A 13,031-nucleotide genomic window follows, 5' to 3' on the forward strand; every position below is an offset into this window, starting at 1 on the left:
TAAGTTAAAACCACTTGTGATAGTAAAGCTTGACCTATGAGTCATGGGATGACTTTAGACCAGTTAGATGCTTTGAAGGTGTTGTAGTAACGGGCTCGCCTTTGAAATAGTAACTATAGCTCAAACAGGACATTCCAAAGGAGCTCCTATGATTAGACTCAGAGAGAATTGCTAAACTGTAGCCCCACCTCCCCTTTCTTGAAAAAAAAAAAAAGGTCCATAGATATAAGAGTACAGAACCAAAACTCTTTGAAGGGAAATCAGGTAAGCTATTAGAAAGTGGGTGACACCGTGAAGGCACGGGAAGAGTCACATGTTTTAGATAGTCCGTCTGGACAAAATGTGGCAATTAGTGTGCGCGGGACATCTTTATTTTTGGCATTCCCTTCTTCGTCTGACGAGTACGATCTTTTGCTTCTTTCTTCCGAATCAACTCTGCACTAAGCTGCGCCTCAGCTTCCTCCATCAGCTTTTTCCTCTCTGCTTTCTTTTTCTGCAAGGCTTCTTGCCTAGCATTTTGAAGTTCTTTATATGCCTCTTGAGCAGCCTTTAATCTGGCTGCTTCTGTTTTAGATCGAGCCTGCAATTGGACCGGTCGTGGTTTAAGGATATCATAACTTTTCCGGCAAGTTTTGTTTAGTCAAATTAAAGAATGTTGCTATAAGCTAACCCACCTGAGAACTCAGTTTGTACCGCCCTATCAAGTCGATATAATAAGGCACAAGAGCCACCAATCGAGCCATATCAGCCATGTTGTTGGCGTCTGGGAGGGCAAACTTGAACAAGAGCATCTTCTTGTGTGTGCCCGGTTGTTGATCAGAGAAATGCATTGAGATGAAATGCTTTCCGAATTTCTCAAAAGCTTTTTCTCCAAAAACCTGCAAAAACACCATGTACAAACTTACATGAAGGAATCCAAAGAAGCAAGCAAACTGCTGGCATTTCTATTAGATTGGAGTAGTGTAGCGGCAGTAGACTGCCTAACATTTACTTCTTTTCTTTTCTTCTTTTTGGCAAATTGATTGCCTGACATTTACTTTGCTTGTTTTCTTGTAAGTAAAAATCTTATTGAAAAGGAAATAAGAGAATTCATTGTCATGCTGCGGACCAGTACCTGAAACTGGTGCCGCCTAACATTTACTTTGTCGATGCCATTTATATCTTAAATGTTAGAAAAACAAAGAAATTGGGTGTACAAGTATCATATAATCATAACAAGGAAACAGGGCTAGGAAGCGTTCAAAGATCTGGCAACAGAGCAACAGCCCACAAAGAAAAGGGCTTTATCATGTTTGCTACTAGTAGTGAGAAATATGCTACACTAGCACCGGAGAAAAACTATGGAGCGACGTAAGAAGAACTTCAATATGAGTTGCATGCTGAAGCTGATATGTGGAACAATAAGTTCCTAACAATAAGCTAAGTCGAAAGAAATCATAGTTATCATTCTAAAATTTCCCAAAAACATCCTAACTAGCTTGTAGTTACAGCTACGTCGATTTAAGAGTAACTCCAATTACAAAGAAGAGCTTTGTTCAATAAGAAAATAATCAAAATCTCCACGGCAACTTCTCCAAGGCATATCCACTGTAACGTTAAAGTTCAAAAAAACATCAGCAGGCAAAACATATCTCCTCCCATTAAATAATCAACATCGAAAACATGGTACAGCTAAAACTCAACAACGCATAATACTACAATACCAACACAGAAGAACATTGAATTCAAAGCACTGAGACCTAAACTAAACAATATCCACATAGCAAAACAAAAAAAGACTAGAAGAAAAAAAGAAGAAATTCCCATAAATATATTCAAAATGTAACCCAATCCAACCTGATCAAGCACGGCATCCGTGATCAAATCCCCTGCCACCTCTTTCGATTCCGCGATAACTGCCAACTCTTCGCTCACCCACTTCCTACCACTCGTTGGCGGCGACACCATCCCGGCGAACTTCTGCAAATCCCTTACCTCCTTCTGCATCACCTTCGCCGCCTTCTTCCTCGACGCAGCAAGAACCACGTGGTCCATGGCGTCTTCGTTCATATACACCTCGAAAGAAATCTCGTCTTTGCACGGCACCACCAAATTGTACAACCTCGATATCAAATCATGCCGGCTCTTCAGCTCCATCGTTGCCAACAACCCCTGGCAATACCTACGCCCGCTCGCGTAGAACTTGAACATGGTCTGCCCCTCCTTCAGCAGCAACGGCGAGTCGTCGCCTTCGCCAACCCCCAACAAACTGAAATTCCGCTCAAAGATGGAGTTTTTGGTGGCGAACTTAGCGGCCCAGGCGAGGGCAAGGCTCTCGTTCTCGCGCTTCCCGGTGAAGTAGTTGATCAAGAACACGATCAGAAAAGTCCCGCACACGATCTCGGCGGTGTAAGACTTTAGGGTCGGCTTCGCTTTCGGGGAGGCTGAGGGTTTCGAGTTCGAATCAGAGGGAGTGGCATCCTCGGTGATAATCGGGGTCTCGATGGGCTTCTCTTCGAGAATCGGTAGGCCTTCGAATTCGTCCTCGTCCCAGTCATCGAAGCTGGCGTAGGAAGGCTTGGGAGGATCCGACGAAGAAGGCGGAGACCGAGAGTCCGGAACGGGATCCGGGGGAGAGAATCGAGAGGGGTCTGAATCAGAGAGAGTGAGTGAAGGGGATCGGAGGAGTTAGGGTAGAGGATATCGGGATCGGGATCGGAATCGGCATCGGCATCTTCTGAGTCGAAGCCTTCGAAGTGGGAATCTGCGGCGAGGACGAGAGAGCGAGAGAGGTGGGAAAGGAAGAGGTTGAGGAGTGAGAGTAGAGCGAGCAAGTGTAAGAGAGAGGAGGGGAAGAGGGGTCGATTCGCCATGGCTATCTGTCTTTGCTATCTTCGCCGACTACAAGACGGGTCGCTTCCCCTCGCCTATATTACAATTTGACTGTTTCGTGTTTTTCGAAAGTTTAATCAAAACTACGCAAAAAGAAAAAGAAATTGTGGATAAAAATTTGCATTATTGAAAGAGATTTGTTTTGACAGAACGGAACTGAAAATTCATATTCACAACAACTCAAGGCATTGCACAACAACTGAAAATACATAAGCTTAAACATTTATAAGTAGAAAAAAATCTTAAACCACTGTTTGGCTACACCTAATGCACACATGACGTGTAGACCGGATTCACCAACACCACTAAACTGAACCTATTTGTTCCGTCTCTCAACCCTCAGAGTCATTCCCCTCTCATTCAGCCATTCCCCCCCCTCCCCCCCCAACCCTAAGCCCTCAAAGTCCTCCCAAACCTCAACCATTGAAGCTAAGCACAGCCACCGACCTCAGCCAAGCACGGCCTCAGCCCTCCCCACAACGGCCTCAGCCCTCCCAAGGAGATCAGTCCCCAAGCCCTCGGTCCCTCAGTCTGCCAAATCCCTCGGTCTCATCTCAGTCCACCGACACGAAGCTGCGCTTAGTCCACCTACGCGAAGCCACCCTCAGTCCATCGAAGCCCTCAGATCTGCATATGAGGTTTAGCATACATTTCTTTCTTTTTTTTCTTTGTTTACTCCATCTCTTTTTTCTCTCTATATTTGCTAGAAACTAATGTTACCCTTCTGCAGATGTTGCTTGTCATGGCTTTGCGCAAACCTCTCTCTCGGCAACTCTAAACCAACCCCCTGGTTTCTTGCATGTACATGCTTAAAGACTAAGCCCTCCTTGTCGGGAAGTATAAGGTATCGAGAGCTTAACAGTTCCTAGCCTTTTGAGATTATAGTTTTGGAAGTTTAGGTTGCAGAGTGTAAAACCTTTGGTAGTTTTGGGATTAAAAGTGTATTTAACCCTTGTTTTAATTTTGATTTTCCTTTTTCTCCTCTAATTAATTGAATTTTGATTTGTCTGGTGGTTTCATATCATTGGAGAATCTGTTGTTCTTTGCCAAGAATTTTTCGGTATAGCTTGTCATCTTTGAATTATTATAGTTCAGCTTCTTTTGAATTATTTTCTTTAATACTCTAAGATTATATCTCGTTTCCTGCTTCTCATATTTCTTTTTGTCTTGTGGGCTTGAATTGTTGATTGTCTTTTTCTTTTTAATAATTTTATTATCAGTTAATAGTTATATGAGGATTATGGTTGCATGATAAATCATAATTGGGTTTTCTTTAGTTTTGATGAACTTGCAAATTGATTGTCCCAGATTTTACTAAATGATAGATGTCCTGAGTGGCATGTGTGAGTTCCATGAATTTGATGTTAAGCAGGCGATATTTGCATGCGAGTTAACCTAAGAAGTTGTTACCATTGTATTCATCTGTCATATATGAGTTTTTTTAAAGAAATTTGGAGATTGAGATCAGTTCCATGAATTTTTTGTTAAGTAGGCAATATATACATGCGAGTTAACCCGAAATTATATAGGACTCGTGTATGAATAAGGAACATTTGTACATTTCCAACAATTGGGTTTTCTTTATTTCCAATTATTGGTTGATGACCAGAATAATTTCCTTATTCACATTCTCCATTGCCAATCTCGCCACCTAGGGTTTCTTAAAGAGTTTCTTCTCAAGCCTTGAGTTACTATTTCCATCTTTTCTCTCTCAAAAAAAAAAAAAAAAACCATTTCCATATTTTCTTTTGTAAAATTATTTCTGATATGTATACATGTTATGAGTTGTTTTTTTCCTTGGTTGCTACAGGTACATTGAAAGTTTAATATGCAAAGGACACTAGAAGGGAAAAATGCAAAGGACACTGCAGCTGAGAAATTTGGAGTTAATCAATTTGAAGAATTTGATGGTTGATGAGGACCACTGTAGCTGTTTTGATAATGGTTTAATGTGTGATTGTAACTGGTTGAATGGGTTTAGTTTGTAAATGGGTTTAGTTTTTATCTATGGGTAAATGTGTGCTTGTAAAATAGTTAAATGGGGTATGGAAACTATTTTTGTTGTGAGTTACTAGAGCCAAATGGTCGGTCTTATACAATACAAAATTATGGTGGACTTCTAAGAGTTAATATGTAAATGAAATACAAAAGTTCTTGATCATTTATGCAAGTTGATCAATCTTACAGGTTATGGTTTCTAATTTTTTCCCTTTTTCTTTTTGGTTGCAACTAACAATTAGATCCTATACAAGTACAAAGAGGAGATAAAGAGGTTTCTTATCTGGAAAACAGGTTTCTTGATCCTATGAAAAATATTTATTTTGCTGCTATAATTTTGAAGTAGATTTGACTTCATACTTGTCTTAAGTTTCTATTTTTAAAGTATTGGAGTATGGTTACTTTGATGCATGACTAAGCAATCAGTCCCCATGGTTCCAAAGGTCAGCTGCGCTTTGCATTGGCTAGGATTAGAGGTCCATACTCAAAACCATTCTCTTGCACTGCCAAAGAATTTTCTTCAAGTGTAATATTTTCAAGAAGTGTAAATCATGATATGTAAAAGGGTAATTTGATATGTTGAAGGGGTACTATTTTTTTTGAAGTGTCAAAAAATAAGACTTCAAATCCATTAATCAAATATTCAGAATCTCATTTCATTGCATATAAATGAAGGCCACAAAACCTCATTCCATTGCATATAATCAGAACCTCATTCAAATCTCTCATTTAACCGTAACAAAATATAGTTTGGGCTGTCCAAGCAGCACCTCATTCCATCTCATAGAAATAACATACTCCCTACCTCACAAGTATTAATTAACGTTTACAATTCAACATACAACTATGGAAGGAAATACACCAGTAAAATTTTCAAAATAAAACAACAAGAATGTATTGTACTTCTCTAACTTGAATGTAAACAAATATAACAACAAAAACAAAACCAGCGGCTAAAGCCATTATTTGGCTGCAACTATTTCCATAAATCTTCAGTCTTGCAAGTGTCCAAAGTGCTATCCAATCCCATTTTCGGATATCCATTAATATTTCTGTAGAAAAAACAGAGAAACATATATGAGGGACTGGATTAAATTTCCAATAACAAACAAAAACACGTCCTAACAATACTTGTAGTCCAAAAAACAGCTCCACATGGACCTTATCCTTATGTCCCATCCCCATCAAATGCACAAGAAGCTTAATACAACACCACCACCAATACAACTCTTTTTTCTTTGTGAGATTCTATTTTATCATCAACCACACTTATTAATAATTGATACGAAAGAAATGGATCCTTTTATTAGGAGACAATAACGGGATTGGGAGTATAGCTATTCTTTTTTAACAAGAAAAAGAGAAGAAATTGATCAAATAAGCAGCGTTATTGACTATCTACTAATGAAAAATCAAGGGAAAAAAAAAAAACAATTCAAAGAACAAATAAAATTTAAAATAAAGAAAAGGCTAAAGCGAATAAAATTCCAATATTATGTTGAAAATTTTGAATCCCATAATCAATATTAATGACAATAACTTAAGAATCATCTACTCAACACCACCAATTTCTTCCCAAAATACAATCACAAAGGAGAAAGCATCCATAATCTTGGCCATTAATCATATCTGGAGAACCAAGGAATGGCTCCAAAACATTTATAAGAGATATTCCAGATGAATTCACCTTTTGGATAAACATATATTTGCCACCCAAAGCAATATAAAAAAAAAAAAAAAAAAACGAGATAATGCTAGACATTAGGAACTTCGGAGATTACATGGGTATTTTTTCTCATGTTAAAAAAATATCAGGGCAAGTTTTGTACTCATAAGACTATGCATTGTTTTAGTTCATAAAAAGCTTTGAATTTTTCAAAGCACGTTCTTCTACCTTTTCACTAGGATTATGCACATTCCAAACGACAGGCAGCCCATAAAGTGCCAAATTGGGTCTAATACCTTTCTCAGCCTCAAAGTCTTAGTCTTTTAGCCACTGACAACCGAACTCCCATCTTAATCCCAAGCTAGAAACACTCCTCTCTCCTGTTAACACAACAAAAACCCAACTCAGATTTCAAGAGTAACCACATTATAGAGAGACAGAACATACCCAGAAGAGCAGAGGAAGAAAGGCAGTATAAAAAGGCACAGACACGACACAGGACAACCCATATAGAGTCGCTCCTCGCCATGCTGCTATGCTTTCCATGTTTCTCTCTCTATATCACTCGGATTACTCGGATTATCCTCCTTTTTAAGAGGGATTTTAAAAGAGAAACAATGAGAGATGCAGAAAACAAAGAAATAAAATAAGCAAAAAAGGGAAAACTAGCGGCAAGACTTTGAGTCGTGGACTAATATTTAAGCGTTGTAAATCACTAAAATAAGAGAAACAATGGAAATGCTATATAAAAATTCTCTGAAAACTCAAGTATATGAACAAACAAAGGTATATTGAAGCCTAGAAAACTCAAATCAAATTAAAAAAGAAAAAAGAAAAAAAAGCCATCGACGATAAGGGGGGAGGGAGGAGAATCTTACATTTACAAAAACATTAATTTGAAATCAACCCAAGCATACATAAATAAGTATTACAGAGAGTGAATGAACGAGAAAATGCAACGGAAATAGAGGGTGGGAGAGAGAGAGAGAGAGAGAGAGAGAGAGAGAGTTATTACAGAGGGGAGTGGCGGCGCTGGGGAGAAGTAGGAGCGTCGTGAGGTGGTATGAACAAAGAGACACCGTTGCGAGGTGGTGCTGGGAAGAGGAAGCCAACACAAGTTCGTGGCGAGGAGTGAGGGTGGGTTTCGTGGGATTCAAATCTGGTTTCGGGTTTGCTCCGTTCAACGAGCTCCCGGGAAGTGGCGGCGTTGGGGAGGAGCGCCGCTCGATGGCGTTGACGAGAGAGACGGTGTCGCCGGGACACACTGGGTAGAGGAACCTTACGCGGGTTGCTGTCGAGGGAGAAGGTGTTCTGCGAAATGGGGATGAAATTATTCAAATTGCATGTTTGTTTTTTTTTTTTCTTTTTTTTTTCTTCTTTTGTAGTGTGTGCAACGAGTGCTGCTACAGTGGCTTCTACGTAGCAAATCTCTTATAAGTATTTGATTTTTCCATAAAAATATTAATTATTTTTATAACGAAATATACTTTTTTTTAATAAAAAAATTTGTTACTTTTAATTTTATAATAAACAAATAGTTGATTGAGTTGTTTAGATGTTGAGCTGAGTTGAGTTCTTTATGAATAATAGTGAGTTGAGATGGTAAAGTGAATTTTGTGGAGTCCACTTAAAATGAGTTTAAATGTGTTTGGATGTTAAGATGAATTTAGATGTGTTTATAAGAAATTGAAAAAAATTGCAGGTCTCATGTATAAAAAAGTGTTGAATTGAAAAAAATTATGGATCTCACGTGTAAAGAAATTTTGAATTGAGACGAGTTTAGTAATTTGAAAATTGAAAATATTAGACTTAACTTAAAATTAGACTGAATTGAATTAAACTCAGATAAATTTAACAACCAAATACAACTCAAAGATAGATCTCCCTTTTTAGCCTTCCCATTGATAAAAGCATCGATGGTTACATTACTGGCGTTGAAAGCGGTGCCAATCATGCAAATTAACGTGTAATGATAATACAAGTATGGAAACAACTAGTTCGTATCACCAAAACAAATCATCCAAGTACATAGTAGCTAAAAAAGGGAGGGGAAAAAAAAAAGAAATTAAAGAAAACAAAACACTTGGGAATGATAGTAATGCAAGCTTACAAATAGAGCCATGAAAAAGTTACCAATTACTATAAATAAATGAGAACGTACCTGCGGTCTAACACGACGACACACGTACGTGCCGTGTGGTTAACCCGTCATCCTTGTTCTGTCATCACTGATCAGTATACCAACAATATAGTACCAGATCTCTCTGCTAGCTATCCCTTGTCTTAACCTTTAAACAACAGTCTCCCATTTCACTCTCACTCGTCTCTTCCAACTTTGAAGTAAAAGCAACGAAAACCCAAACCTAACCAATCATCAAATATCCTTCTTCTTTTACTTGCACACCGCCCATTCTCATCCCAAGCCTTCACCACCATGGAACCTCATCCTCCTCCTCCTGAAAATCAGTCGAACGTCCTAGATTATAACTCCAACGTTGACACGTCCCGTCCCTTCCGCTCCGTCAAAGAAGCAGTCGCTATCTTCGGCGAGCGGCTTCTTGTGGGAGAAATTTACTCTCAAAAGGCGCCTTATCATGTGAACGCTCCAAAGCAAGAAACTTCATGGAAGTTCTCATCAAATCCCATCGAGGATGATCAGAAAGTTGAGGATCAGAATGAACAGTACTTGCTTTTAGACTCTCTGAAGAAGCTGGAGGCCCAGCTCGAGGAAACGAAGGTGGAGCTGAAGTTGCTGAAGGAGAGAGAGTCCGAAACTGAGGTCGCACTGGCTTCGCTAAACGCTGAGCTTCACAAGATCAACATGTCAAAGTTGGCGGAGGCCGAAGCGGCTGCGGATGGAAAGGCAATGGCTTATACGAGAGAGAGGAGTTTTGGGAGAGCAAATAGTGGGATAAGAGAGGAAGAGAAGAAGAGGGATCAGTTGATGTTTAGGATCGAGGCTGCAGACTCGCCAACTTTGGCTCAGATATTAAGCTTTGGAGAGGAAGGATATTTTGGAGGGAGACAGCCAGAGAAGAAGAAGATGAAGCCTATTATTCCTCTGGTGGGAGATTTATTTCCAGGAAGAAACGGTCATCATCTACTACTGCATGCTATGCATAGCACTCATCACTCTGATCTTTGTATAATTAATTCATGAGATCATCGATATGTATGCATTTAATTTACTTCTTTTATATTATATATTGATCCTGGCTTATTAAGATCAATATGTATAAGAACGTTAACGTGGTTTGTTGTTGTTGTTGTTATTTTTTCCTCCAGTTTATGCTATGCAAACGCAGCTATATATAATAGCTATTTATGCCTATTCAATTCATGTCTCAAATTTGTTGTGTTGATGCTTGTCTGTCATTCAAAATGGCAATTAATCTGTTAATTTTACGAGAATATAAATAAGGAAAAGTGATTTTATAAGTGAGTTCATGCACCAAACCGAGCATCAATACTGACATGTAAGGTATTCATTTAATGAAACATTACGAAACTGATTTTCATAAGAGACCTTTTATTCTCTCAATTTTTTTAAAAAAATTTTCTTTTCAATAAAAAAATTCATGTCAAAGTTGGTACGCAATTTAGTGCGTCAAACCACTTGTACCTAGTAAGGCTCTATAAATAAAGGATGTGCATGCTCTTGTAGATGCATTACTATTATATATTAGCATAATGTCTATATCTGAATTTGCAAATATTTTCAGTCTAACTATCCAATTTAAAAACGAAAAAAGTGAAAGATAAAAGATGATTTATTGAAGGCGTAGGTTCATGTTGATCAATTGGAAACTTCCAAGATCACGAGTAAAGCAATTATAACTTGTTAAAATCCAATATTATTAGCTATTGGATATTTTTAATTATATTTATTGATGTTATAAATTAATTGAATTTATATGTCAACTACTTGAATGGTGTGGAACGATTTTGAAAATTTTAATATAAACAACAATAAATTTCTTATTATTTATAAGTCGGTGAGTAAATAAATCACATATTGTAGAGTTTAATATAAAATTTTGAACATTAATAAATTTTTATGCTAATTAATATTCAGGCAAAACAAAGTAATTTTTTATATATTAAACGTATCAACAAATGAGGTTAGAATTTTTTTTTTTCCAACCTGCGGCAATAAAAGACACCTTAACTAAAAATAACGAAAAAGATTCCTCCTAGAGAAAGAGAGAGAGAAGAGGGTTTGATTCCAGAGAGGGAGAGGGAGAGGGAGAGGGATCTGTATTCTAGACCTCTGTTTATCTACCGAGAAACTCAGGAAAAGAAAAGGTAATAGAAGAAAAAGGCAAAAGAGGATTGGATTAGAAGAAGATGCAAGCCGTAGTGGTGAATACGCCCTTATACTGTAACAGGGCCCAGCCAGCCCTAGAGCCTCCCACATCTTCTCGCCCCTCCAAGGTTCTCTCTCTTCTGTCTCTCTCAACATTCACCGTTTATTTCTCTATTATAGAATAGGATTAAATAGGATCAGTTTCTAATCGTCCAAGAAATTCTCAGAGCTCCAGCTTGTTTGGCACGCATCTTTCTATCGCGAGGGGACATGATTCGGTATGGCGAGATTCATACCGTTCCGTTCCAATTCGTTTCCAATCCCGCTCACGCAGTCCAGGTAACCATAATTTCTCACGGTTAGTATCTGTACGTGTTTTGTTTTCCTTCTTTTGTGGATTTAACTTGAATGGAAAATTGGAAATTGGAAATTGATTATTTTGTTGATTGTTTCATTGAGTTTGAGATTTTCTTACTAAGTACGCATTCCAAATTAAAATTTTCGGTCTCGATGTACACAAGATTGTTCTAAAGCATGGATTTAATCGTTAACAATACTCCTTTTCAGCTTTTTTCCTTCCAACCTATCAAATCTCAGAAGTTAACTTATTTGCATTCTGTACAGTTGTGAAGGCTGTTGCTACTCCGAATTCAGTTGTGGAATTGCCACTAACTGCAGAAAATGTTGAAAGTGTATTGGATGAAATCCGACCTTATCTAATTGCAGATGGGGGAAATGTGGCATTGCATGAGATTGATGGCAACGTTGTACGATTGAAGCTACAGGGAGCATGTGGCTCCTGTCCGAGTTCCGTTATGACAATGAAAATGGGCATTGAGCATCGCTTGATGGAAAAGATCCCTGAAATAGTGGCAGTGGAACCGATAGCTGATGAAGAAACTGGTCTTGAGATGAATGAGGAAAATATAGAGACGGTAACTTCTCATTTCCAGTAACTACTCAGTATATTCAACTACTAATGTTATAAGCAGACAAAATGATATGTAAGACTTGCGTTCAGTTTTTTGTTTCACCATTTATTGGTACTATACTCATTGAAGAGGAGGTGAGAGGGTTTGTACATGGAAAGGGATCTGAAAAAGAAGCCATATTTCACTTAACCTGAACAGATAGAAAGAATAAATTGTTAGAAATTGTTCGAGTTTCGTATGAATTGTACCTAATGGAGGCGACCTCGTGTGAGAGGAGCAATAGATTATTTTGTCTGCTTTGTCCTTAAACTACTAGGGTTTTTGAGGATGATTGTTGCAGTCCAACAAAATCAACAAGTTGTTCGGATTGAGTTACTCAGTACTCCGAGATGTAGTTTAGCATCAAAATCTTTAACTTTTTCTTTCTCCTTTTAAAGCTAAATGTACAAAGGTTTCTATGTGCATCACATTGTGTTGACAGTCCATGCTGGAAGATAAGATATCTGCCAATGGATGTAGCCATGTCATTAAAAATGATGAATTGGTCAATTACCTTCTTGGCTGAGCCATGATGTTCCCCTTTTGGTGGCGTGCTTTCATTGCTTTGCCTAATTCAGTTTCAGATTTACATTTGATCTTTTGGTTGCCTGAAAATATAGCTGGACCAGGGCTGGCCGTAGAAGGGTTGGTGAAATCCCGTTAATGAAAATGCTCATAAGTACTAACTTATCTCAAGGAATCCTAATTTGAGCTTCACAGGGTGTGTGCATGGTGCAAAAAAAAAAAAGTGTTATATTTACAGGAGTTTAGTATATAACTATAATTTAATCCATTGCAGGTACTCGAAGAAATAAGGCCCTATCTAGTTGGGGTAGCAGGTGGATCACTTGAACTCGTGGCAATTGAGGAGCCAATAGTCAAAGTTCGAATAACAGGACCAGCTGCAGGAGTGATGACTGTTCGCGTGGCTGTAACACAGAAACTGCGAGAGAAGATCCCATCCATTGCGGCAGTTCAACTTCTGTAAAATCCTAGGCTGAAAACACACAAATTTTGTTGTATTCCTTCGATTTTGTCACAATTTGCAAACGAACCGTGTCAATAAAACTCCGTAAAGCCTTTGGTAGTTTTATAGAACATGTACAGTTTGGTATTTGGTTGGCTGCAAAACTCTTGGCCAATACTCAAATATTCTCCGTATGTCATAGGTTCTACAAACTGCTCTCTCTCTCTCTCTCTCTGTTTGATTTGTATTTAG

General features: G+C 38.3%; 3 protein-coding genes across 3 annotated transcripts; 2 read left to right on the forward strand and 1 right to left on the reverse strand.

Moving 5' to 3' along the window:
- Positions 1-248: 248 nt before the first annotated feature.
- LOC121255587 (uncharacterized protein At5g49945) lies at positions 249-2,938 on the reverse strand. Its single transcript, XM_041155968.1, is given in 4 exon segments — positions 249-580; positions 675-878; positions 1,837-2,669; positions 2,672-2,938. Coding segments are annotated over 4 exon segments (1,449 nt in total). The 5' UTR covers positions 2,853-2,938; the 3' UTR covers positions 249-349.
- A 5,899-nt stretch (positions 2,939-8,837) lies between these two features.
- LOC121255546 (WEB family protein At3g51220-like) lies at positions 8,838-9,878 on the forward strand. Its single transcript, XM_041155910.1, has one exon. It carries the CDS (start codon positions 8,970-8,972, stop codon positions 9,693-9,695), a length of 726 nt encoding a protein of 241 aa, XP_041011844.1. The 5' UTR covers positions 8,838-8,969; the 3' UTR covers positions 9,696-9,878.
- Positions 9,879-10,740: 862 nt separating this feature from the next.
- On the forward strand, positions 10,741-12,926 carry LOC121255547 (nifU-like protein 2, chloroplastic). Its single transcript, XM_041155911.1, has 4 exons — positions 10,741-10,969; positions 11,069-11,180; positions 11,466-11,776; positions 12,612-12,926. Exons 1-4 carry the CDS (start codon positions 10,883-10,885, stop codon positions 12,798-12,800), a joined length of 699 nt encoding a protein of 232 aa, XP_041011845.1. The 5' UTR covers positions 10,741-10,882; the 3' UTR covers positions 12,801-12,926.
- Positions 12,927-13,031: the final 105 nt, after the last annotated feature.

This window comes from Juglans microcarpa x Juglans regia, chromosome 3D (genome assembly GCF_004785595.1).
Source record: "Juglans microcarpa x Juglans regia isolate MS1-56 chromosome 3D, Jm3101_v1.0, whole genome shotgun sequence".
NCBI classification, from domain to species: domain Eukaryota; kingdom Viridiplantae; phylum Streptophyta; class Magnoliopsida; order Fagales; family Juglandaceae; genus Juglans; species Juglans microcarpa x Juglans regia.

Coding starts and splice junctions, on each gene's coding strand:
- LOC121255546 (XM_041155910.1), top strand. CDS start 8,970: ATGGAACCTCATCCTCCTCCTCCTGAAAATCAGTCGAACGTCCTAGAT.
- LOC121255547 (XM_041155911.1), top strand. CDS start 10,883: ATGCAAGCCGTAGTGGTGAATACGCCCTTATACTGTAACAGGGCCCAG. Junction 10,970..11,068: donor CATCTTCTCGCCCCTCCAAG/GTTCTCTCTCTT, acceptor AGAAATTCTCAG/AGCTCCAGCTTGTTTGGCAC. Junction 11,777..12,611: donor ATGAGGAAAATATAGAGACG/GTAACTTCTCAT, acceptor AATCCATTGCAG/GTACTCGAAGAAATAAGGCC.